The 27,993-nt window shown below is 34.0% G+C and overlaps 2 protein-coding genes across 3 annotated transcripts in view; one reads left to right on the forward strand and one right to left on the reverse strand.

The window, feature by feature from the left end:
• LOC115223630 (protein scabrous-like) overlaps positions 1–13,730 on the forward strand; it is a 71,218-nt gene extending 57,488 nt beyond the window's left edge. Inside the window, exons 2-3 of the mRNA XM_029794304.2 lie at positions 8,225–9,648; positions 12,937–13,730. Coding sequence (XP_029650164.1) covers positions 8,225–9,648; positions 12,937–13,568 — 2,056 coding nt within the window. The 3' untranslated portion in view covers positions 13,569–13,730. The remainder of the gene's footprint in view (positions 1–8,224; positions 9,649–12,936) is intronic.
• The window catches only part of LOC115223623, a 218,347-nt gene that overhangs the window by 119,519 nt on the left and 70,835 nt on the right, over positions 1–27,993 (reverse strand). The window lies entirely within an intron of this gene.

A 27,993-nucleotide genomic window follows, 5' to 3' on the forward strand; every position in this document is an offset into this window, starting at 1 on the left:
TCTTTGATCGAGTAACCGACAATATTCCACTGCATTGTGATTATACTACTTTGGTTTTCCCTTCTATGTACTTTTCATTTTGCTTAGCATTTAAAGCATTTTTAATATCATTTTATATATCATTTGTATTACTTTAATAGAATGACTATTTACTTCCCTGTGTAGTCTACTATGACTCAAGTTCTTACAATACACTAAATCCTTTCATAGATATTTACAGTATCCAACCTCAAATATACCGTGATAAAATTTTCTTATGTCAAACCTTCAATACAGAGAAAATATCAGTTAAGGCAACTTTTAGAATCATGCACTAAACATTACTAGGAAGGATTTTAAAAACAATACAAACACACGAATAAAAGAAATACTATGTTAATATATCAGTTTCACACTAGAATGGAGAACGTTATAGGATTGTTTTTATATTTTGGACTGTTTGTCCTTCATCAAAGACAAAAAAACGGAAGGAAGGAGAAGAGGAAAAAGTTCTGAAAGCTTATTTAAGAATGTAACTTCTTTTATTCTAACATAAAACTAAATATTATCATTGCATTTCTATAATCCATTTGAATTACAATGGATCTATTCATTTATTATTTATTTTTCTTTCTTATTTCTGTTTTTACATCCTTTGTTACATCCTTGTTACTGTACTTTCCCCTTTTGATTGATGTAAAGCCCCCCACCTTTTTTATGTAATTATTTGTCTTTTGATGTAGTCCACAACGTCTTAGGCTTTTGTGACCAATAAAGGAAACCATTATCACTATCATCATCATCATCATCATCATCATCATCATCATCACCATCATATAATCATTCAACATTTGGTAGTTTGAGGCAAATTTCTACTGCATCACCTGCTACACCTCTGTGTTGCTGAGGTGTGTGCAGCATTGTGCATTCTTTTATTATTACTATTATTATTGAATGAGAGAGCAGTGCATGCCATCAAAGTGACACTGGGGTAAAATATATGAAGCCCAGTATATCCATCATGACTACCCATATGATAAGGGTACACCAGGCACATGCATCACAACCATATATGCATGAGATGGTGATCTTATATCAAGATAAACAGTACATGACCTTGCAGGTGGGGCCCAGTTAGAATTTTCTTCTGGTCGAGTAACCCATCCCGCTCAAAAGGTCCCTGAATAAGGATTGTTTAAGGATGTTGAACGAACCACCGAGGTTTCCAAAGGTGAATTATCCAAACCTCTAAGAATTCCTTTCAACACACAGCTATGATGCTCCCCCACTACTTCTACTCATGATCAGAGATGCACATATCATCAGCCACTAAGGGACATGCTCAACTGCTCAAATCAGAAGCCACGAGAGCCACTGCCTGATATTACATTATTATTATTATTATTATTATTATTATTATTATTATTATTATTCAGTAGTTTTATTTTTATAGCGTGCTTTCACTTCACTACCGAGCGCAGCTCTGTGTGCCTTGGGTATGTGCTGTGATTTGTTGTGATGCTCTGATCGTTATTGTATGGAAAGTGTTCTGCGTAGGATGTGTGCAGTGCCTAGTAGTGCAATTTTCTGTATGTTATATGTGTTTGTAAGTCCTGGTGTTTTTGTTATGTATTTGTCTGAATATTTTTTTATCATGCCTAATGCACCTACTATGATAGGAATTGTTTCTGTTTTCAGATTCCACATTCTAGTTACCTCTATTTCCAGGTCTTTGTATTTTGAGAGTTTCTCCATTTCTTTTAGAGACACGTTGTCATCAGCCGGTATTGATACATCAATTAGAAAGCATTTTTTTCCTTCATGGTCTCTGACAACTATATCTGGTCTGTTGGCCTTAATTTCTCTATCTGTGTGTATCGGCATATCCCAGAGTATGGTTGCTTTCTCGTTTTCTGTGACCTTTTCTGGTGTGTGCCTATACCATCTTTTTTCTGTTGTTATTCCATAATGTTGGCATAGCTTCCAATGTATGTAGGTTCCAACTCTGTCATGTCTGTGAATATATTCCTTCTTAGCCAGGACTGGGCAGCTAGAGATAATATGATTTATTGTTTCTTGTCCATCTCCACATATTCTGCAGTTACTTGTAATATTTCTTTTCATTACATGTTTTTGGTAATTTCTGGTGGGGAGGCTTTGGTCTTGTGCTGCAATTAAAAATCCCTCTGTTCTCTGCTTTGAGTCCTGAGCTTCTCAACCATTGCTGGGATTTTTCTTTGTCTATTTCTTTTGCGTTTAGTTTAGTCCAGTATTTACCATGAAGGGGCTTTTCTTGCCATCGTTTTATCATGGTTCGTTGCTGTTCTATTTTTAGTTTGGATTTCATTTGTTTTATAGCTTTTGTTGTTTCTTCATCTTCTTCTTCTTCTTCATGTTTATTAGGTGGTATGATTTCTTGTTTGTATTTGTCAGCTTCCTTAAATACTGAGAACAGTTTTTTGTTTTGCTTGTGTTTTGCCGCTATCTGGATCAGTTTTCCTTCCTTCTGAAGTAGATATTTTTGCAGTCCTATGGTGGTTATTTTATAGTAGTTTTCCAACTGTATAAGGCCTCTACCACCTTCTATACGTTGTATATATAGTCTTTCTATGTCAGATTTTGGGTGATGCATCCTAGATCCTGTCATTATTTTTCTTGTTTTCCTATCTATTTTGGTCAGTTCATTTCGTGTCCAGTTAAGGATATTGTAGCTGTAACTCATAACTGGGACAGCTAAAGTGTTGATACCTATTATCTTGTTTTTAGCATTGAGCTCTGTGTTTAGTATTGATCTAACTCGTCTATAATATTCTTTTTTTATTTTCTCTTTCATTTGTGTGTGTGTTGTGTCTTATCTAGTTCATGGATTCCTAAGTATTTGTAAGTTTGGCTTTGGTCTAATTCTTTTATTTCATTGGTTTTATCTAGTGTGATGTTGTTACTCTTAACTAGTTTTCCTCTTTTCATGGTTACTTTGGCGCATTTTTCTAATCCAAATTTCATATCTATTTCTTTGGTAAATCCATGAACTGTCTTTAATAGTGTTTCCAGCTGTTTGTCATTTGCAGCGTATAGTTTTAGGTCATCCATATATAAAAGGTGGCTGATCGTTTTGCCGTAACATTTATATCCGCATCCAGTTCTATTTAGCATATCAGATAGAGGTGACAGTGCCAAGCAGAAAAGGAGTGGAGAGAGCGTGTCTCCCTGGAATATTCCTCTTCTAATGGGGATGGCTTTGGTTTTCATGAGTCCCTCTTTTGTTTGGAGGTGTAGGACTGTTTGCCATTTATTCATAGAGTGCTCTATGAATTTTATGATTGTTGGTGCTACTTTGTTAATGGCTAGTGTTTCGAGGATCCATGTGCAGGGGATGCTATCAAACGCCTTTTTGTAGTCAATCCAGGCCATACTGAGGCCTTTCTTCTTTCTGTGGCTGTCTTCAGTTATGGCTTTATTAATCATTAGTTGATCTTTACAGCCATATGAGCCTTTGTGGCATCCTTTCTGCTCTTCTGGGAACAGTTTGTTTTCGTCCAGGTGCTTGTTCAGCCTTTGCGATATCACTGCAGTAAATGCCTTGAACATAGTAGGGAGGCAGGTTATTGGTCTGTAGTTTTCTGGTTTTTCTGTTTCATTTGATTTGGGAATTAAGATGGTTTTCCCCTTCGTGAGCCATTCAGGCATTGTCTCTGGCTCTGCTAGTACGTTGTTAAAGTTTTCAGCCAGCTTTTTGTGCATTCCTGTTAGATATTTCAACCAGAAGTTGGGGATCTTGTCATGCCCAGGTGCCTTCCAGTTGCTTAGTCTTTGCAGTGCCTGGGTGACCTCTTCAGTTGTTATGGAGGTCCAAAGTTGTTCAGATGCCGAGTTTGTTATTTTGATACTCCTTTTTTTTGGTGGTTCGTTCGCCGACCATATTTCTCTCCAGAATTCTTCCAATTCTTCTGCCATTGGTGCTGCAGTGACTTCTATTTTATTTTTGCCCAGTTCTTAGTAGAACTTTTTGGGGTTGGAGTTGAACTTTTATTTTTCTTCAAAGAAGCGTTGGCGTTTCTCGTACCGGCGGATCCTTTGTGCTTTGGCAAGGATATCTTGCTTCAGCTTTTCTTTCATTTCAGGCAAATCTTTCTCTGTGATGTTATATTTGCGGAGTATTTTTGTTCTCTTTTTGTTGCTCAGTAGCATTGATTGTTTGCTGATTTCATTAAGAATCGACAGGTCTTTTCTAATTTTTTTTATTTTGCTTTGGATGTTATTTATCCACAGGGTTTGTTTGGGTGGTGGTACTCCTGTTTGGGCGGGTTTGGGTGAGTATCCAGCTTCTTTTGTGGCTGCAGTGGCTGCTGCGTATATTAGGTTATTTAGCTCAGTGATATCACTTTTTTTTGATTCAGTGGCTATCAGTTCAGTGACGGCTAGGTTTATGCTGTTTATAATAGGTGTTGTTATTTCGTTTATTTTGATTCTTGGGAGGTATGGTCGGTGGTCCATTTTGAGCTCTGTGGTTTTCAGTTCTTTGATTATTTTATTTTTTATATTATCATAATCATTAGGCTCCCCTTCGTTGTTTACATCGTGTTTGTTGGGAATGTTGCGTTTGTCTTCGTGTTTTACAGTTTCAGTGTTTATATTATTGGGCATTGTTGTGTGGCTTCTATCTACATTTTCCTGGTGTATGTTTTCTTTTAGGTGTTCTATTTCTATTTCTGATATTTTTTTTGTGTTGAGAATGTATCTTCGTACGTTATCTAATTTATTAGGGTTCATTGCTGTATCCAAGTCTATATCTCTATTATTTTCCTTCCATATTTTATATGTATGTGTTGTTGTATTTTCATTTTTTGGGTAGAGTATTGCTGTGAAGTATGCGTGTAAGATAGAAATGTATTCCTCACGTGTCCATTTACGTCTTTTGGGTTTTATTTGCGGGACATGAGGTACAACGTCCGGCCCATTATTTTGACGGTCGTCATTTTCGTAGGGTACCGGTCCGTTTATTTCTGTTGTCACATTATTTCGCACGTGTAGTTTTTCGTACATTTTTTGTTGTAAGTTTAATGTACGTACCGCTCGATTGTTATTCTTGGGTTGAATAGTATCGGTGGCATTTAATTTCTTCGTAGTTCCTTTGTACATGGTGTTTGGGGTCGGGGATGATCGTGATGTTTCACGCATGTTTACATGTGTTGCGTTAGAGGTGGAGATGATATCGAGTCAAAATACATCATTTCGTTTCGAAAATAGTAATAAATTTCAATTAGTATTACTTACTCGGATACAGTCCAATTCTTTGTTAGTAAAACTTTGGCTCCATAGGATGTCCTTGTTTTCGATGTTTGTGGATAGATTTTGGAGCTCTGAATTTTCTTTCTTACATCTTAAACGTCCCTCCTTCTTACATCTTAAACGTCCTCCTTCTTACATCTTAAACGTCCCTCCTTCTTACATCTTAAACGTCCTCCTTCTTACATCTTAAACGTTATTATTATTATTATTATTATTATTATTATTATTATCATTGAGTGAGAGAGCAGTGCATGCCATCAAAGTGACATTAGGGTTACAAATATACGAAGCCCAATATACCCATCTGATAAGGGTACACCAGGCACATGCATCACCGCCATATGTGCACAACATGGTGATCTCATCAAGATAAACAGCACATAACCTTGCAGTTGGGGTCCAGTTAGAATTTTTTTCGGGTTGAGTAGCCCATTTTGTTCAAAAGGTCCATGAGTAAAGGTTGTTTAAGGATGTTGAACAAAACACCCATCTTTCCAGAAGTCAATTATTCAAACCTCAAAAAATTCCTTTCAGCACATGGCCATGAAGCTCCTCCACTACTTCTGCACAAATTGTCAGAGATGCACATAGTGTCAGCTCAAGTGGTTAAGATCAAACACTGACAAACAAATCTGTGGTTTTGAGATAAATATTTGCTGTAGTCCGTCTTTTATACCAAGACAAAACATGTCTTTATTATTATTGTTATTATCATAATTATTATTATTGTTGTTAGTTATGTAGAAAAGGTGTTGGGAGAAACTCCATATGATGTACCCATTGTAAGCTATGGAAATATTTAGAAGTATAAATCTCAGAAGGTGGCAGTCCATGTCTGCTACAGTCATATCAGCAATTGATATCACCAATATGAGAAAGATTGGCTCTCCTAGAATGACTTTGGGTGTATTTGTAGTCATTAATTTAAAAGTTTTTCAATGTTTTCTCATCTGAACTTGACTTTTCCTAATCTTTGAAGAATACTCTTACTCTCTTTTACTCTTTTAATTGTTTCAGTCATTTGACTGCGGCCATGCTGGAGCACTGCCTTTTAGTTGAGCAAATTGAACCTAGAACTTATTCTTTGGAAGCCTAGTACTTATTCTATCGGTCTCTTTTGCTGAACCGCTAAGTTATGGGGACGTAAACACACCACCATTGGTTGTCAAGCAATGTTGGGGGGGGGGGGCAAACACCGACACACAAACATATACACACACATACATACATGCATGCATGCATGCATGCATGCATACATACATACATACATACATACATACATATACAACAGGCTTCTTTCAGTTTCTGTCTACCAAATCCAAATCCACAAACAAGGCTTTGGTTGGCCCGTGGCTATAGTAGAAGACACTTGCCCAATGTGCCACACAGTGGGAATGAACCCAGAACCATGTGGTTGGTAAGCAAGCTACTTACCACACAGCCACTCATGCACCTGTGAATCAATAATTAGTATCTCATTAAGTGCAGGGGACATTTTCAAAGAAACTTTTTGTTTTGTTTCAGAGATATCCTGTTACATTTACTATTAGATAGTTCAGCATACTGCACAAAAAATTTGTACATATTTACACATTTAACAATACCATAATCTAACTGCTTGACATCATGTATTGTCTGTTGAGCTATAGTTATTCACATCAAACTTTTATATCTGCATTCCTTCCTCTAGAAACCTAATCTCCTCTGTTTGTATGCTAATTTGAAGAGTCTCCTAAGCAAGTTATCTCAAATCTTATTATTTCTCAACTGCACATTTGGATGCACTTGAAACATTCATTGCAGGACTCCAAACAACCATGATGGTGAAATGTATATAGGGACTAATAATACAAATGTGTGTTTATCATAACTTCTCTTAGAGTTGCTCTTTATTTCATAACTAGTGATACTACTTAGTTTAGGAGTTACTTAGCCATTATATTGGAAGCAGACTGGAATATGGTAATCTATATAGAGTTCTAAACATAACAGTTACAGTTGTACATCTTTTTGTACACACAAAATGTACTCTCTCTCTCTCCCTCTCACTCTCCCTACCTCTATCTGTTCCTCTTCTCTCCCCTCTCTCTTGCCCACCCTCTCTCTCACCCCCTGCATGTGTGTGCATTTGCGCACATGCATGTGTATGCATGTGTGTGCATATGTATATATCTCTGCATCAAAGTTGATGTAATCATACGTAGATTATGAAACAGCTGTAATCTCTACAGAAATATCAAAACTCATTGCCTTTCACCTTTCTTGTTTTATTTGCTTATATATAAACGCCAATACACAGGAAAATAAATCTATATCATGTTAATACTACTATAATATTATAATGTCATGTCAGGATATAGAAGCAGTCATATTTAATATATTTAACCCTTTCGTTACCAACCCGGCTGTTACTAGCTCTGGCTCTGAGTACAAATGTCTTGCTTTCATAAGTTTTGAATTAAAATCTTCCACTAAACCTTAGTCACAATTTATGTTCCTAACACTAGCTGAATGATAACGAAGTTATTTTACTAAATTCTTTGTTATATTTAAAGTAATTGAAAGAAACACGGAGCATCTCAACAGAAATACAGTAACGAAAGGGTTAATGCATTGCCATTCTCTAGGTTCAGAATTAGATGTAAAATAAATTACAGTATAGGTAAAAGGTCAGGAAATGTTGATATATACAGTGTCTCACTTGAGGTGTAGTTAATATGAAGTGTCCAACTTGATTTTCAGGTGCGTACATTGTAAGATGTGAACTGCAAATATCTATAATCTAATATGTATAACAAGATATATATAAGATATTACAATGCATAAAATAGAACCAAAAGAATTCTCAGATAAGCTTAATTCATTAACATATTAAAACAAACTATTTTTTTCTCTTCCATGTTTGCCGTTTGTTATTCTAATGTTAATGGGTGTAAACATTATTTCTTTACAATAGGTTAGAAAGAGCCAAAATACAGCAACAGTTATCACATCAAGGAGCGAAAGTCAGACAAATAACAAATGATGTCTTCTACTTAAGGCGAATGGCATCAAAGAATGAGCGCCAGATAAATAGGTTAAGTGGTACAATTGAAAATCAACTAATGACACAATCTTCTTTGGTAAACACTGAAGCTGAACTGAGAGTTAGATTAGATGATTTTAGATTCCTGGAGATGAATATCAGTCAAATGGTATCAGATTTGCATTACACATTTCAGAACTTCACTTCAGAAACATTAGCAGTTTCTGAAGAAGTTGAAAATTTGAAGCAAGAAATGAAAAACATCTCAGATATAAATACCAATCAATCAGCAGCTATCAAACATATGCAAAAAGTTGTCAGTGGTTTTGTGGTTGAACTTGTACCTGAGGGTTATTATAAAGAGAGTCTGGATAATATAACTCCACAGCAAGAAGGAATTTTAGTTGATGTGAAAACGAAACAAATTGCTAACAAAATGAAATACCTAATGTCTGAATCTGAAGATAATTCAGGTGACACTATACCAGAAAATACAACAAATTTTGGAGGATTTCAGCAAAAACTTTCGAAGGGCTCTGTTGCTCTAAAGAGCACTGAAGAAGCTCAGAGATTAAAAAAATATGAGGAAGAGCTAACAAAATTGCATAAAATGTTTATTAACCTAAGTGTTGATTTTGAATATTTCAAGTCAATGTTTACATCTAAACAATTGAAGATGAGTGACGGACATTTTCAAAACTTAGTTTTGAATTTAACAGAAAGGATGGGCTCTGTTGAAAAATTAAAAGCTTTAAATGCAGAACTTTTGTCCAATAACCAAGAATCTCAAGTCAACATATTCCAGATAAGAAACATGGTTTTGAATAATACACACAAATTGGCTGAAATTAAGAAACTAATGACAGAAAATAGAAATGAAAATGAAATCCAACCTAAACAATTTAAAGACCAATTTTTTGCCATCAATAAATCTATTGAAGACTTGAAGAATAATTTGCACCATGCAAGGAATAAAGCTGAACGAAGATTAGCAGAAAAACTGAAAATAGTTAGCAAAGAAATGCAAATGACTCAGTACAAGTTAACTGCTTTAGAAGCTCGTGTTCTAAATGATTCCTTGTCTTTATGTGTTAAGAAAAACCGTGACTTGGAACAGAATCTTAAATTACACGATTTAGACAAGAACATCCGTAAACTTGAAGGCATCATGTCATCCCAAAGGGATCAAGTAAAAAGATTGGAATACCGAGTGTATCAGCTCCACTACTGGAATCGAAACCAATCAGAAGTCATTGATATATTAAAAAATCAAGCACAGGCAATTTACAACAATCTGCCTTTAATAGAACATGTTGAAGAGGAGCTGAATAACTTCCGACATCATTTACCAACTGGTAAGTAAAGAGTATTATTCTACATTTCAGTGGTAAAACACATTTTCTCTCAAAGTTATAATTATTATGATGAGTTAAATCAAGTCTATTTTAATATTGCCATAATTCTTTTGAGTTTAACAAAAAGAAGGAAAGGAAAGGCCAGAACTAAGAAAAAATCAATGCTTATCCAGTTGTTTGTTTTAAATATTTTGGGTGAGTTGTGATTACCACAAAACACATTTTTTACTTTAGATCTGATTAGGGTTTGGTCACACTCATTGCTTCTTGTAATCCAAATTTCCCACCCCTCTCATCTGGCTTTTGTAATGCAAACAAAATTCGAATATTACTGAATATTTACGACATGCTTTCTTATTTTATCATAGTACATCAATCAGTCTCAGATGCAGAGAATATACTTATTTTATTTTTCCTCTAATCCATTTTACTTTTTACCTTGTGCAGTGATGCTCATGTGCATTTGAATTGTATAAAGTTCAATATGAGTGAAAGTTTCCAAAACAATGATGCACTAAGCATTTCATTAGTTTAGTGACTCAATGATAAAATAGACTTCAAAAGTTCCCCAGACATTGAAACACTAGACAAGTGGTCCTCAACTGTGATCCATATGGTCTCTGAGAGCCCATATAAGATTTTTAGGGTCCATGCAACAAAATAGTAAATTAGGGATCCACAATAGTATTTTAAGGGCCCCTGAAAAAATTTTGCTTTGGATGTGTGTGTAAAGGTATGTATTGCAAGAAGCAGCTAGGTTTCTTTCTCTAACATTTTACATATTTCAACCAATACATTTGAGAAAAACAAAACAGGAATTTTGAACAAATTTTCTAAAAAACTGGGTTTTAAACATTGAATATCTGTTGGGATCCATCAGAATAAAATATAAATCAAAGGGGTCCATAGATAAAAACTGGTTGATAACTTCTGCACTCGGCAATTCATTAGCTAGAAGGTACAGATAAAACAAACTTCAAAAGTTTTACCTAAATTTTTGCTGTATTTTACTATTTTCTGCAATTACTTTTCCCGTTTTGCCATGATAAATATATGTTTGGCTAATATAATCTATATTGGAATCAATTACATGAACTCTTGTATACTGTCGCCGCTGCCGCCGCCGCCATAGCCACCACCACCACCACCACCTTCTAACAAAGGAGTTGTGGGATTACTTGATTGAATCAACTCCAGTATTTGAATAGTGCCCTGTTTTATTGACCTTATAAAGATGAATGGTAAAGTTAGCCCTGACAGGATTTGAATTCAGAATATAAAGAATCAAAATATATACTGCAAAGTATTTTGTCTGGTTCTCTAAGGTTCCTGCCAATGTACAATAATGATGATTGTGATGATTTCCTCATTTGTTACATGTAAAGAGATAGCATAAAGACAAGATACAAATATGATAGTAGTTTCCATGTATGACATGTGAAAAGGAATTAACAAAAATAATGGTTAACATTAAAATTTGAATGAAGAAAATTGTCCAATAGGGAGGATACTACAGAGGGCTACTTGAGTGAAAATACTACATAGCTGGATCCATTGTACATATGAGAGTAACTCTGCAACAACTCCACAAGTCAGTCATGTTTAAATACTGAAAGGGTGTGAGCAGAAAGATTTTATCACTCTGCATGTATTAAGGACTGATCCAAACAAGGACCTGTAAAATTTGCCCTAAACTGGCAAGGCCCATTAATAACACTGACCAAAACAGCAGACAGATTTTGTCACTGACACCATGATCAAAACACTAGTCCAAAGTTGCACATACAAATACATAGAAGTGAACAAAAGAGATGACACACAATGCTTTGCCATCAAGGAGAATATGGGAGGGTGTGTATGGTGCTAAAAAGTGAACTGAATGTAGCTAACAGGTTTAAATCAATTAATACCCTAGCAATACCTGTAGTAACAGCAGTGTTGATGTCATCGATTGGAAACTAAACAATATAAAGAGATTGGACATCAAAACAGAAAAAATGCTGACCATAGAGAAGATGCACTATCTCAAAACATGCTGGCTGATTGTACCTACTGAGAGCTTTAGGAGGATGTAGTGTAGTTCAACTCAAACTGACCTTTAAAACAATCTGTGTTGGGTTGGATATGTACATAATGAAAACGAACTACTCCTATGAACTACCTTTGATCGATAAAAAGGCAAAACAATTCAAGAAAGGGTTTAATTTCCCATAAACTTCACCAACAGAAAATGTGGAAACAACCATTCATGCTAATCAAGTGGAGCAGAATGTAAAACAACATGGCCAGCTTCGACTGCAGAAAACATAGAAGGACAAGGTAATGCATAAGAAGCATCTAAAATAGATGCAGGATGGAAATAAGAACTGCATAAAGACACTAGTGACTTAAAAGTACTCGGCTGAAAGCAGAGTTCGAAGGTTTGATAATTGCTGCACAAAATCAGTCTTATGAATGGATGATCTTGCTATCTCCCCATCAAAGAAGGAATAGATCCCCAATGCATGATAATGCAGGATATAGGAAAAAATATGTAGAAACCATCAACCACATCCATGGGTATAACAAGTTAGCAATGTATCCACACAGCATAATAAGCAGGAGTTATAAAATCCAAGACACCCGAGAAATGGCATGAACATCAACTAAACACAGTCACTGACAACAACGGTATCACCATCTGCTGAGATATGCCCATCCACACTGACAAAGATATAAAAGTCAACAAGCCTGACATTGTTATCAAGGATTGGAGGTTTATATTTCTTGATACCGTAATATTGAAAGAAACATCTTCATGTAAGTCACAGAGAAGATGACCAAGTACTAAGACCTGGAAACCAAAATAATACCCGTGGTCATTGGAGCACTTAGACTCAGAAAGAAGAAACATGACTATTTATGCAGTCCAGAAGATTGAACTATTTGGAATAGTTCACATACTACAGAGAGTGATGAGCTCTAGCAAGTTAAATAGGCCCATATTTGGTGTGCCTTGGATAAATAAAGATGTTGCAAATTTCAGGATTACAGATACTGACATTTATAAGGATCCTTCCAGTCAGCATTTGACACCTTCTCTGTAATCTTCTCTGTAATCATGTATATCAATTCGATGCATGTCCATAGATGAATGTACAATATATTACCATCCACAAATCCAAGTGCATGAAATGTTTTAAGCTTAGACTTTTAACTAATATAGTTTGACATAATTTAAGACAACACTGTTTTGTGATAGCTTTTACTTTTGTAAATTAAAAATTTTTCCATTTTCATCTATTTCAGATTGTTCAAACATAAAGGAAAGTGATGACTTTTACTCTAGCATTCAAGTCATTTATCCTCGCGGAAGTAGCAGTTCTGTACAGGTATTATGTGAAGTGGATGAAGATGGAATCTGGACAGTTTTTCAAAAACGATATAATGGTTCAGTGGATTTTAATCGGTCATGGGAAGAATATAAACATGGTTTTGGTACCATTGATACTGAATATTGGTTAGGAAATGAATATATTCACCTTTTAACAAACAATGATGCCTATTCTTTAAAAATTGAAATGATTGATTTGGATAAACGTTTGTGGGTTGCAGTTTATGATAATTTCCATGTCAGTAGTGAGTCAACTGGTTATACACTGAACATAGGCACCTACTCTGGTAATGCAACTGACTCACTTCAATATGCGAATCATTCTCCATTCAGTACAGTTGATGCGGACCATGATGCAAGTAGCACACACTGTGCTGTTCACTATACTGCAGGATGGTGGTACAAACACTGTCATTATGGCAATTTAAATGGACGTTACAATGTTGGCATTGTGTGGTTCAACCAGTTGCTAGATGACTGGATACAAATGGAAAGCAGCATCATGAAAATTAAAAAGATAACTGATTTTGAACCAACTCCATTATAATGTATCATACACATATTTCCATCATAATAATCAAGAATCTCTATGTATGAATATATATGAATATATCAAATTGTATATATATATACATACACTCAACACACATACACATACATGCATGCACACACTCACATACATACAAACATGTGTATAAATATACACACTGCACATATACATACACCTGTATGCACACATACACACATATACACATACATACACATGTACATATATATGTGTGTGTATATATATATATCCATAAAAGCATTTGTTTTTGAATGTTCAAATGTATATATATATATAAATATATATGTATATGTGTGTATATATATATATATATATGTATATGTGTATATATATATATATATATGTATATGTGTATATATATATATATATATATATATATATATATATATATATATATAATATATATATATATATAATATATATATATAATATATGTATATCTCTCTATGTATACATATATATATGAATATATATATATATATATATATATGTGTGTGTGTGTATCTCTCCCTCTATGTATATATATATATAATATATATATATATATATATATATATATGTATATGTGTATATATATATATATATTATATATATATATATATAAATAATAAATATTAGGGAATAAATCCAAATTTACAGGGAAAAAATCAGATTTAGGATTAAATCGATTTTATAGTAAAATATTATAAAATATTATTCGAGACAAAACCACTATTTTGCAAAACAAACGAAGAAAGACTTAATCAATACATAAATTTTAATAAATAGTCAAAAAAACCGCCACTACAATCGTTTCCTGTCTTGATCGACAATCTTCAGGTGGACTTCCAATAATTCAGTGTCAAATTATGAAGTCATAATTTGACACTGAATTATTGGAAGTCCACCTGAAGATTGTCGATCAAGACAGGAAACGATTGTAGTGGCGGTTTTTTTGACTATTTATTAAAATTTATGTATTGATTAAGTCTTTCCTCGTTTGTTTTGCAAAATAGTGGTTTTGTCTCGAATAATATTTTATATATATATATATATATAATATATTATATATATATATATATATATATGTGTATATGTATATATATATATATATATATGTGTTATATATATATATATATGTATATATATATATATATATATATATATATATATATATGTCTGCATTTCATACTGACTCACCCTTTAAATATTTATATACATGCATGCATGCATTTTATATAGCTATACATGTTTATATAAATGACTATTGCATTAATGTATTCATGCATAAATATAGACAGAAGATTAAACAAAATTTTGTTAAATAGAAATTCAGAATGTTTATTATTTAATTAAACTGCTTGGTGAGACACCAGTAGATAGATCATCTTTAAGTATGTAAACTTACAAATCATTTAATGTATGATGGATACGTTGACTTGATTTAAAATCCCATATAACATTAGTTTGTGTGTTAGATAATATTAGTTTGGTATTTTTTGCTAGATCATTACCTGAAGTATTGTGTTTGTGTGGGTGAGATAAAAATGTTATAATTGTTTATATTTTATGCTTATGATCTTGTTATATTTTCTATGTCTGAAAATTCCATGAAATTAGAATGGCTTGTTTCATAAAATACAATCCTCATCATCTATCATCATTGTTTAATATCATCCATTTTTTTCATGCTTGCAAGGATTTGATGGAATTTGTTGAGGCAGATTTTTCTATAGTTAGATGCCATCCCTGTCACTAACCTTCAGCTGTTTCCAAATAAGGTAATATTTCACCATAGAAGACAGGAAACAAACAACATTGCTAGTATGATGATGATACTCATTTACAATCATCAAATGGTGTCAAGAAAAGGTTATACACGAACACACACACACACACACACACACACACACACACACACACCACACACACAGATACACAAACATGCATACAAACTGACACATGCATAAAAATATATGATGAGTTTCTTTCAGTTTCTGTCTACCAAATCCACCCACAAGGATTTTGTAAATCTGGGACTGTAGTAAAAGATACTTGCCCAAGGTGCCACACAGTAGGATTGAACCCGAGATCACATGGTTAGGAAGTAAGCTTCTTAACCACACAGCCATGTCTGTGGCTATGTATGATATTAGCATGCATGAATGTGTTTGTATGTTTTTGCATATATATGTGTGTGTGTGTCTCTATGTGTGTGTGTGTATGTGTGTATGTATGTACACACACATGCACACACACATACACACACTCATACATATATGTATTTATGTATGCCTGTATGTATGGATGTATACATACCTATATGCCATAACGGTATGTGGAAATACTTAGGTCATGCAGTGAGCATTAATAAAGTAAATTGTAAAGAAAAACTTATCTCTATGAGACAATATGTATTATTTGACAATAAAAAAAATATATTTCACACATATATATTCTTATTTATATATACTTGTTATTACTAATTCCTTCATTCATATGAAATAAATTAACTAAAAATTTTTTCAAAAGCTTGGAGTGAATTCAGTTGTGATGTAACTAACAAATATATTCACTCCTCAAACTGTTATGAAATAAGCAAAGGCAGAAATTATTTTGCTTTATGGCAATATATTTAATGTCTTATTGAGCTGAGATTTAATAACATTATGCATAGTATATACATATATTCTGCTTGAAAGGAAGCTGAAATTGTGCCTATCTAACATTCAAATTTCAATCATTTACTAAATTGAGTTAGCATTTTAAAAATTTCCTGGAAATCATTTACTCTTTATATGTTATAATTAGTATTTGCAATTTATAGTTTTTATTTACTTGACAACCAGGGTTGTCAAGTAGTGTTGAGAGACAAACACAGACACAAAGACACAGGCATATATATATATATATATATATATTATATATATATATATATATATATATATATTATATATATAATATATGTATATATAATATATATATATTATATATATATAGGTACAAGTGTGGCTGTGTGGTAAGAAGCTTGCTTCCCAACCACATGGTTTCAGGTTCAGTCACACTGCGTGGCACTTTGGGCAAGTGTTCTTACTATAACCTCAGGCCAATGAAGGCCTTGTAAGTGGATTTGGTAGACAGAAACTTAAAGAAGGCCATCATGTGTGTGTGTGTGCGTATATATATGTATATATATATATATATATATACATATATATATATATATATATATACATATATATATATATATATATATATATATATATATATATATAATATATATATATATTATATATATATATTATGTATATATATATGTATATATATATATATATATATATAATATATATATATATATATATATATGTATGTATGTATATATATATGTATATATATATTATGTATGTATATATATATATATGATGTATATATATATATATATGTATGTATATATATATATGTATATATATATATATGTATGTATATATATATATATGTATGTATATATATATATATATGTATGTATATATATATATATGTATGTATATATATATATGTATGTATATATATATATATATATGTATATATATATGTATGTATATATATATATGTATGTATATATATATGTATGTATATGTATATATATATGTATATATATATATATATATATATATATATATATATATATATATATATATATATATATATATATATATTAGACGACAGGCTTCATATACACATGTGATAAATAAACAATAAAATATTGTCTAAATTACAAAAAATGAAAAATAACACTGGCATCTCATTTTAACAAATATATTTACCAAAATTGCCTAAAAATATCTTGAAATACTAAAGAGTAAATTTATTATAAAATTGCCATTGGCTTCAACCACGGCCTCCAGACAACTTCAGAATCTCCTGCAACTCTTCTGGATGGTCTCATTGTTTAAGTTGGTAAATGCTGTCATAATCTTTGCCTTAAGTTCATTTTTGGTCTTACAAGGAGTTTTGTTGGTCTCTCACTCAACTGTGCCCCACACATAATAATCAAGGGGGATGCAGTCTAGGGAGTTAGGTGGCCAGATGTTTGGGGTGGTGTGGTCACAGAAATTGTCTGACAGCCATGGCTGGGTTCACCTGCCTGTGTGGCATGGTGCAGAGTCCTGTTGCCACCCTCTTGACCCAGGACAGCACTACCTCTTCCAGGCACTTGATGTAGGCCTCTGGGCTGAGTGTGAGACTGTGTGGGAAGATGAATGGAGGCATAACGTTGCCATCAATAGTGATCACTCCAAATACAATGATGTTGACTGGATGTTTGATTTTTATCACTCTCAGTACATATACTCAGATTGCACAGTCCTCAGATAGCACTGACCTCAGATTAACATCCAAACACTCTGAAATGTTTGTATTGGAACTCTTGGGATGAATGCCAAGCATTACAGCATGTCGTTTCCAAATTTCTGGTAATGTGAATTGCGTCATGGTGCTGTTTTTCTCATAGATGGTGTCCAACTAACCCTACTATATTGTTTAGTCAACAAAATCAAACACAAACAATACATACACTTGAAATTAAAAATATAAAATGGTGACAATTTACCCATTGCATCCTATATATATATATATAATATATATATATATATATATATATATATAGGTGCATAGTGGCTGTGTGGTAAGTAGCTTGCTTACCAACCACATGCTTCTGGGTTCAGTCCCACTGTATGGCACCTTGGGCAAGTGTCTTCTACTATAGCCTCAGGCCAACCAAAGTGGATTTGGTAGACGGAAACTGAAAGAAGCCTGTTGTATGTATATATATATATATATATATATGCATATATGTGTATAGGTTTGTGTGTGTGTGTGTGTGTCCCCAACATCACTTGACAACCAAAGCTGGTGTGTTTACATCTCTGTAACTTAGCAGTTCGGCAAAAGAGACCAATAGAATAAGTACTAGGCTTACAGTCTTTCTGTCTGTATTTCTCCCCTGCCCTGTCCTCACTGCTTGACATCTGGTGTTGGTGTGTTTGCATCCCTGTAATTTAGCAGTTCAGTAAAAGACACTGATAGAATATGTACCAGGCTTAAAAAATAAGTCCACACACGCATCCAACCAAAGTCTTGTAAGTGGATTTGGTAGATGGAAAGTGGTTGGACATAGCTTCTTTTTGAATTTGTCACCCACTGAAATATATAAACATATCTACATAAATGAGTTGCACTCAGCATATTTAGTTGGAGGTAAATATTTTAATTTCAGATTGACTCAGCTCCACATTTCTCAAAGCTTTGTAAGTATAGATATACAACTGCATACTCAGATTACAGTTTATGTAAAGATAGTTTAAAAACATTTTTAAAATAGTTTCTAGGGGAGAATATCTAAGTCACTATTCATCAGGTCATGTGGATACTTTGACAAAGTAGTCGCAATAGTTTATTCTGTATGCACTCCACATGGTAGACGAGACAGTCTATAGAGAGTAGTTTATAGAATTTCAAAGTTTGGTGTCATCAGTTACTGATACACTATGTCAACAGCCCTCCGAATTTTTTTGCACCACAGACCAGTTTCAGGCATGGTAATTTTTCCATGCATCAGATTGTCAAGTATATAGCAAAAATTCAATAAAGTGCATAATATATAATTTCTTTATTACATAAAGGAAAGACCCCCTTCGGTCATGAATGATCATGGGATTACACCTAGAGATTTACCTTCCAAGGCACAAGTCTGGGCAAGGATGTTTATTAGAAGACCAGTAATTGCCCATGCATAACAGATGCCCACTCCATGCCACCGATGTTATCAACACCTGGGTGAACTGGAACAATGTGAAATAAAGGGTCTTGCTCAAGAACAAAATACATAGCCCAGTTCAGGAACTGAACACACTACCTTGTGGTTGTGAGCCCAACACTTTAACCACAGAGCCATGCACTTTCACTTTATAAATGTATTATATATAATACATATATAAAACAAAGGCACCTTGCAAATTTTGATAGTCAATAAAATAAGAAATAAATTAAAAACTTTTCCCTTCTGTACAGCAAGCTACAAAATGACCCATGGCCAACTACTGGTCTGTGACTTACTACTGGTGTGGGCCTTGTGGTTGGTGACACCTGAACTAAGTAATGGGGTAACATGTATAGTGGAGTTAGATTATATATTAGTTTGTGAGTCAAGTATAAGTGTATAGTGAAATTTTAACCAGGTGATAGTTGGTAACAACAATAGTCGGTAGAAAGGAAATAATTTTACTTTAGGAAAACAGGGATAGTATACTCTGCAATTTTGCATTGGCCAACTAGGACTAGGGAGTCATTCTGGGTTATTAGTGGCCAATGGTTTGAAGTTCATTTAACAGTGTAAATCTTGGCAAACAACAAAAAGATTGATTAGTTTTCCTGTTCAACCAATTTTGTCAACAAACCTTATAACAGGGTTACTGGTAATCATTTTCAGCTGAGTGTAATGTGGTACCTTGCTCAAAGATACACTACTCTATCTGGTCTTAGAACTGGACCTTCAACCTAGTGATCATGAATTCAACACCCCTAACCACTAGGCTATGCATATTCACAATGAAATATAACTTTTTGTAAATGTTTTACTTCAAAATCTGTCTTAATATCATTCTATAACAAACAATAAAATAAGTAATATAAAAATGCGTTTATTTTTCTTTTCATTGTAAATTTACAAGATTATAAATTCTTTCACTTTTCTTTCATCATCATCATCGTTTAACACCCACTTTCCATGCTAGCATGGGTTGGATGATTTGATTGAAGACTGGCAAACTAGATGGCTGCACCAGGCTCCAATCTGATCTGGCAGAGTTTCTACAGCTAGATGCCCTTCCTAATGCCAATCACTCCGAGAGTGTAGTGGGTGCTTTTACGTGCCACTGGCACGAGGGCCAGTCAGGCAATGGCCATGCTCAAATTGTGTTTTTTATGTGTCACCTGCACGGGAGCCAGTCCAGCGGCACTGGCAATGACCTCGCTCGAATGTTTTTTCATGTGCCAGTAAGGCAACACGGGTAATGATCTTTCATGCGCTGATATATTATTATTTTATCATACCTTCCAAATTAATATTTCTGTATTTAGATGAATCATGATCATAATCATCATCATCATCATTTTAATGTCCACTTCTCAATGTATGCTTGGGTTGAACAGAATTTGTTGAGGCAGATTTTCTACAGCTGTTTGCCCATCTTGTCACCAACCATCATGTTACCAAGTAAGGCTTTTTTTTTACCTTATGGTCTGACACATTTCCAGAGGAATTTGGCAAAATGAATGACACCACTTATATGATGGTGATGCACTTTTACAACTATCACACAATGTCAGGACAAGGAGATACAAATACTCCCCACTACACACACACAGACACATAGACATATATACACACATATATCATCATTATCATCATCTTTCTTTAATTTTTGCTTTCCATGCTGGCATGAATTGGACGGTTTGACAAGAGCTAGGACCGGGCCAAGTCCCAATGTCTTAGTTGATATGGTTTCTATGGCTTGATGCCCATCCTAACACAACCACCACACAGAACATTTTGTAGTACCGGCACTAGTGGGATCGCCAACTAACTTACAAAACAGGACACCTTCAACTGAGGAGGTGTTGTATAGAGGGAGGTTAAAGAAACATGACAGGACAGAAACAGGTATCTTGCTGTAGATGAAGGCTTAAACACAAACACACACAAATGTGAAGGACTTTTTTCAGTTTTCTGAATTTGGCAATACTAAACCTTAAGAGACAGGCTCTTGTTTGAGGCCTGTGAAACTTGAAGTCACACAGAACCAAATCAAATTGTTTTAAATAATATATATATATATATATATATATTCTTTTATTTGTTTCAGTCATTTGACTGTGGCCATGCTGGAGCACTACCTTTGGTCAAACAAATCGACCCCAGGACTCATTCTTTGTAAGACCAGTCTATAGGTCTCTTTTGCTGAACTGCTAAGTTGTGGGATGTATACACACCAGCATCAGTTGTCAGGTGATGGTGGGGGGACAAACACAGACACAGGCACACACACACATGATGGGCTTTTCTCAGTTTCTGTCTACCAAATCCACTCACAAGGCTTTGTTTGGCCTGTGACTATAGTAGAAGACACTTCCCCAAGGTTCTATGCAGTGCAACTGAACCTGGAACCATGTGGTTGGTAAGCAAACTACTTACCACATAGCCACGCCTGTGCCTATATATATATACACACACACACATATATCTATGTGATGTACATATATACATATATACACACACATATATCTATGTGTATATATGTATATATATATGTATATATATATATATATACACATGCACATATGTGCATATCTTCCTGTGTGTATGTAAATGCATATACATAAATGCAATCATTGTACTCACACTATGTATGCCTTGACAAGGTTGCACATATACACACAAATGCATGCTTGAAAAATGGAGAATACATGTATGCATGTATCCATGTATGCATACATACATACATACATACATACATACATACATATATAAATGCTTACATACATACATACATGCATGCATGCATACATGCATAAATACATACATACATACATACATGCATGCATACATACATATGTACTTATGTACATAAATACATGCATACATATGTACATAAATATACAGTTTCCCAGGCTTACACAGATATGCTCGTCGTGATAGTAACTGCTTATCTGAGGTATTATTTCCATATATTTGTCATCTGTTGATAATAGATGATATGGAAGTGATTTCATTAGCTCATTATGTCAGCTTCAAACAGAAGAGTGACAAGTAACCTATTCGAGATGCTTATATGTGTTTGTGAAAGTACATGTGTGTGTGTACACATACACATGCACACACATGCACCCACCCACAACACACACACACACATGCATGCACACACTCAATTTCGTGATGGGAGCCAGTGCTGCTGCAGAAAAGAATTTTAGTATGCTGTTATATATATATATATATATATGTTTTTTAATAGAGAGTTAAACTGTGGACTTGAATTCATCTCATGACCTTTGGCTCTAATGCAACTTTTTTTGTACATGACATGCGTTTAAGTAGATAATTATATTCTGACCAAGACTAGTGTTGGTACTGCTGCACAAGTTAAAATGAAGAATATTAAAAATAAAAATTTAAGAATATAAAAATTGCTTGCATCAGTAATATTTAAGAAGCACAACAAAATATAAAAGAAAAATCTTAATTTCCTTATTGTAATGATAATTTTTTTTTAGCAGGAGTGGCTGTGTGGTAAGTAGCTTGCTTACCAACCACATGGTTCTGGGTTCATTCCCACTGCGTGGCACCTTGGGCAAGTGTCTTCTACTATAGTCTTGGGCCGAAAAAAAGCCTTGTGCATGGATTTTGGTAGATGGAACCTGAAAGAAGCCTGTCGTGTATAAATATATATATATGTCTGTGTGTGTGTGTGTATGTTTGTGTGTCTGTGTTTGTCCCCCCAACATCACTTGACATCCAATGGTGGTGTGTTTATGTACCTGTAACTTAGTAGTTCGGCAAAAGAGACTGGTAGAATAAGTACTAGGCTTCCAAAGAATACGTCCTGGGTTCGTTTGCTCGACTAAAGGTGGTGCTCCAGCATGGCCGCAGTCAAATGACTGAAACAAGAAAAAGAGTAAGAGAGAAGGAGGTAAGTTGGCAGAGTTGTTAGCATACCAGACAAAATACTTAGCAGCATTTCATCTGTCTTTACGTTGTGAGTTCAAATTCTGCTGAGGTTGACTTTGCCTTTCATCCTTTTGGGGTTGAGAAAATAAGCATCAGTTGAGCACTGGGGTCGATGTAATCGACTAGCCATCTTCCCACAAAATTTCAGGCATTATGCCTATAGTAGAAAGGATTACATTAAGGGAGAGAAGTCTGAGGGGTTTATAATGTTTTATTTTTATACATTCAGAGGCACCAGCACACACACAATATATATATATATATATATGTATATGTCGATGAAACAAGCCTTAGGATTCCTGAACAAGAGTAGAAGAGATATCTTTTCTATGATTTCCCTAAACCTATTTCAGATTATTCCTATGATTATCTAGGTTTGTTCTTATACCTTAAATTTCTGAAAATGGATTAAAGACCTTGTAACTTTTGTGTGATATCATAGATTGAATAGATCTATGTCATATCCTGTGTCTTAAGAACAAACCTCCCGAGTATATTCAAGCAACCTCTCAAGTATATTTTCTCCAGTTTAACTCTGGGACATCTCATCCATTTTAATTACATATCCAATGCAGTATTCTCTTGTGATACTGCATTGTTCTTTCCTAGCATCGTGAATTATTTCAGGGGAGAGAACTTTGACATGTTTTATAAAATAACTTTCAAAGTACTTTCATATTTATTCATTTACAATTTGTTGAATAAAATCTTATCATAAGGAAAGGAAAATATTATTTAAAAGTACATTTGTGTTCAGATTTAATTACATTTCAGAAATAAGCAAAAAATCTGATTTCAGTGTATACATGTCCTGGATGACTTGTTTTTATGAAGACATGATTAACCAGACTATTAATCATAGTATAAAATGAAGTTTCCTGGTTCAAATTTAATTTGTTACTATGCGAACATCCAGGAGTAAAACACTTGATATAAATATCAAAAGACTTTCCTCTCTAAAAATGAAAAAAATTGTTTGAAAAATATTATAATCTTGCCTAGTTTCAAATTAAAAAAAGAAATATGATTAAATAAAAGATAATTTTGTTTCTAGTTTTGCTCTGTTTTACTAAAAAAATTCAAGTGAAAATAATACTCTGCTGGACTATTCACAGCTTCTTACCCCAGCCAGAGAATCATCTATGAAAGTGAAAAGAATTAGTTGTCAGGATCAAAACAGATTTCAGAAGTTACATAAAAAGTTGTATAGGTATTGTAGAATTATTTTATGTAGCTCACCAATACTTTTATTAGGCCACATTTCTGCTCCCACAACTACTGGGTGTTACAACACACAGACATCCTAAATGGGATCCTCAAAACAGCCAACTAACTGAACATCTATAGTTAGTTCACAGCAATTCTGATGGTGAGAATGATAAGGAAATGTCTTGAACTGAAGACAAATAACTTTTGTGCATCAGTTTTTGGCAATGTTTACAGCATTTTCTAATATACATCATTGAAAGGTATAAGCATACATATATGAATGAGTGTTTGCACGTGTACACACACACATACACACACGTGTATATATGTATATAGGTGCAGGAGTGGCTGTGTGGTAAGTAGCTTGCTTACCAACCACATGGTTCCAAGTTCATTCCTACTGCATGGCACTTTGGGTAAGTGTCTTCTACTATAGCCTTGTGAGTAAATTTGGTAGACGGAAACTGAAAGAAGCCTGTCATATATATAAATATATATATATGTATGTGTGTGTATATGTTTGGGTGTCTATGTTTGTCCCCGCAACATCGCTTGACAAACGATGGTGGTGTATTTACGTCCCCATAACTCAGTGGTTCGGCAAAAGAGACCACTAGAATAAGTACTAGGTTTCCAAAGAATAAGACCTGTGGTCAATTTGCTCAGCTAAAGGTGGTGCTCCAGCATGGCCATAGTCAAATGACTGAAACAAGTAAAAGAGTAAAACACACACACACACACACACATACACACACACACACACACACACATACACACATACATACATACATACATACATACCAGCTTACAAGTTCAGGTTTATACATGTAATTATTGGGGCACTGGGATATGTAACACACTACCTAAGTACCAATCTTGAAAAATTAGGCTTCTCAAAACCAAAAAAAAAAGAGAAAGCTGATTTGAAGACTACAGATCCAAGCCATCACTGGAACTGTAAAAATTTGTAAAACTTTCCAAAAGTTTATCATTTAAGTTAATCATGATCATATCTAGACATGCAGCTTTATACATGAGAAATTTTGCTTTCAGTATAGAACACATATTGCTAGATTTGTACCATCCCCTTTCAGACTCAGCTACACTCTAGCTGAAAAATATAGAATACCTCATGAGTAATATAAACATTCTAAATTCAGTGGCAGCATTAATGAAGTCGTTATACATTAATTTAATGTGTTAAACTTATCTTTATTAATATATATCGAATTATTCATTACAAGATTTACAGAGATATAAGAGTTAGAACTTGTGATCTGCCTGTGGACCTTTTCCTTTGGAAATTTTTGCCCACCACAGTAAAATGCTTCCCCACCCCTGATCTATACACACACACAGAATTTATATATACAGGGTGCGATGGGTAAATTGCTGCCATTTTATATTTTTAATTTTGTGCATGTGCATTGTTATTTTTGATTTTGTTGACTACACAGTATAGTAGGGTCAGTTGTGAGAAAAACAACACCATGATGCAATTCACTCTGCTAGAAATTTGGAAATGACATGGTGTACTGCTTGACATTTGCACCAGGAGCTCCAATATGAACATTTTAGAGTATTTGGGTGTCAATATGAAGAGAGTGCATGTACCGAGAGTGATAAAAATCAAACATCCAGTCATCATGATATTTGGAGTGATCACTAGTGATGGTGACGTTATGTCCCCAGTCATTATCCGACATGGCCTCAGACTCAACATGGAGCACTACATCAAGTGCTTGGAGGAGACAGTGGTGCCCTAGGTCAAGAGGGTGCCTGCTGGAAGACCCTATGTCTGGCAACAGGACTCTGCATTATGCCACACAAACAGAACCCAGTCATGGCTGTCAGATAATTTCTGTGACCACATCACCCCTAGCCAGTTAACTCCCCAGACTGCAACCCACTTGATTATTATGTGTGGGGTGCAGTTGAGCAAGAGATCAACAAAACTTGTAACACCAAAGATGAACTGAAGGCAAGGATTATGGTAGTATTCACTAACTTAAAAACAAGAAGGCCGTGCAGAAGAGTTACAGGAGATTCTGAAGTCATCTGGAGGGTGTGGTTGAAGCGGATGGCAATTTTATTCAAAACAATTTACTCTTTAGTATTTCAAGATATTTTAATGTAATTTTGGTAAATATATCTGTTAAAATGAGATGTCAGTGTTATTTTTATTTTTGCGTAAATTAGACAATATATTCACTGAGCCTTGTGTATATATATATAATATATATATATATATAGACATATACATATATACATATCTATGTATGTGTGTATATATATATTATATATATATAGACATAAACATATATACATATCTATGTATGTATATATATATATATATATATATATATATATATATATACTTTATTTAAAGCAGCAGAAAATTCAACAAAACCTGTTGCTCTGAGTTTCACGTTGCCATTCGTTGGACAGTTTTTGCTAGAATATGAGCAAAAACTAGCAAAAACTGTCCAACGAACGGCAACGTGAAACTCAGAGTAAAAGGTTTTGTTGAATTTTCTGCTGCTTTAAATAAAGCATATTACTCTACCACTGGTATTTGAGTACTCTTTTTTCCACCTTGTTTCACATTTATGTGTTTACTCCGGTATATATATATATATATATATATATATATATATATTATATATTATATATTATATATTATACATACATACATACATACATACATACATACATACAAAGTAAACTCATGGCATTTAAAATTCATGACAGTTGTTTCAGTAGAATTTTATTCATTTAATGCTGTCAAAAAATATCACACCATAATATACAATCCTCCATCATGAGATAAACTTTTGAACAGGTGAAATTTTAAACAGGTAAGATATTAAACAGGTAAGATTTTAAGCTGTCATAAATTTTAAATGTCATTTATGTTTACTTTTTATACCTCAACATCAAGAATGTTGTAAAGCTACAGAGCTCCATCAGATCACAGTTATGTAGGATGTACTCCTTCAAGACTACTACATGCACCAATGAGAACTACATGGTATGTAAGATTAACCCAGGCATTAACTGTAGAACTAGAAATGTAATCAACAACATAAGGGGCATAGAGGGTGCTTGTAAAAACAAAAACATGACATACACTGGTGAGACATCTAGAAGCATTGTGGAAAAATTAAATAAACATGTGAGACAATACGATGACAAAAAATCGTCCTCCATACTCTACCAACATGCCAAAGACCTGCATGGAGGCACACTGGGCTGACTTGACATCCGCATTTTATCCAAGCACCTGAAGGATCCATCACTCAGACAAATACAGGACTATGTCCTCATAAATGAAACATCACCCATACTAAACAGGAAATACATGTAGAAGGTAGTGATATCCCAATATCCATAGTGTATACATATACAGGCAGGTTTGTTAGTAGACTGTTATGC

The sequence above is a fragment of the Octopus sinensis genome, linkage group LG2 (assembly GCF_006345805.1).
Source record: "Octopus sinensis linkage group LG2, ASM634580v1, whole genome shotgun sequence".
In the NCBI taxonomy this organism is placed as follows: Eukaryota; Metazoa; Mollusca; class Cephalopoda; order Octopoda; family Octopodidae; genus Octopus; species Octopus sinensis.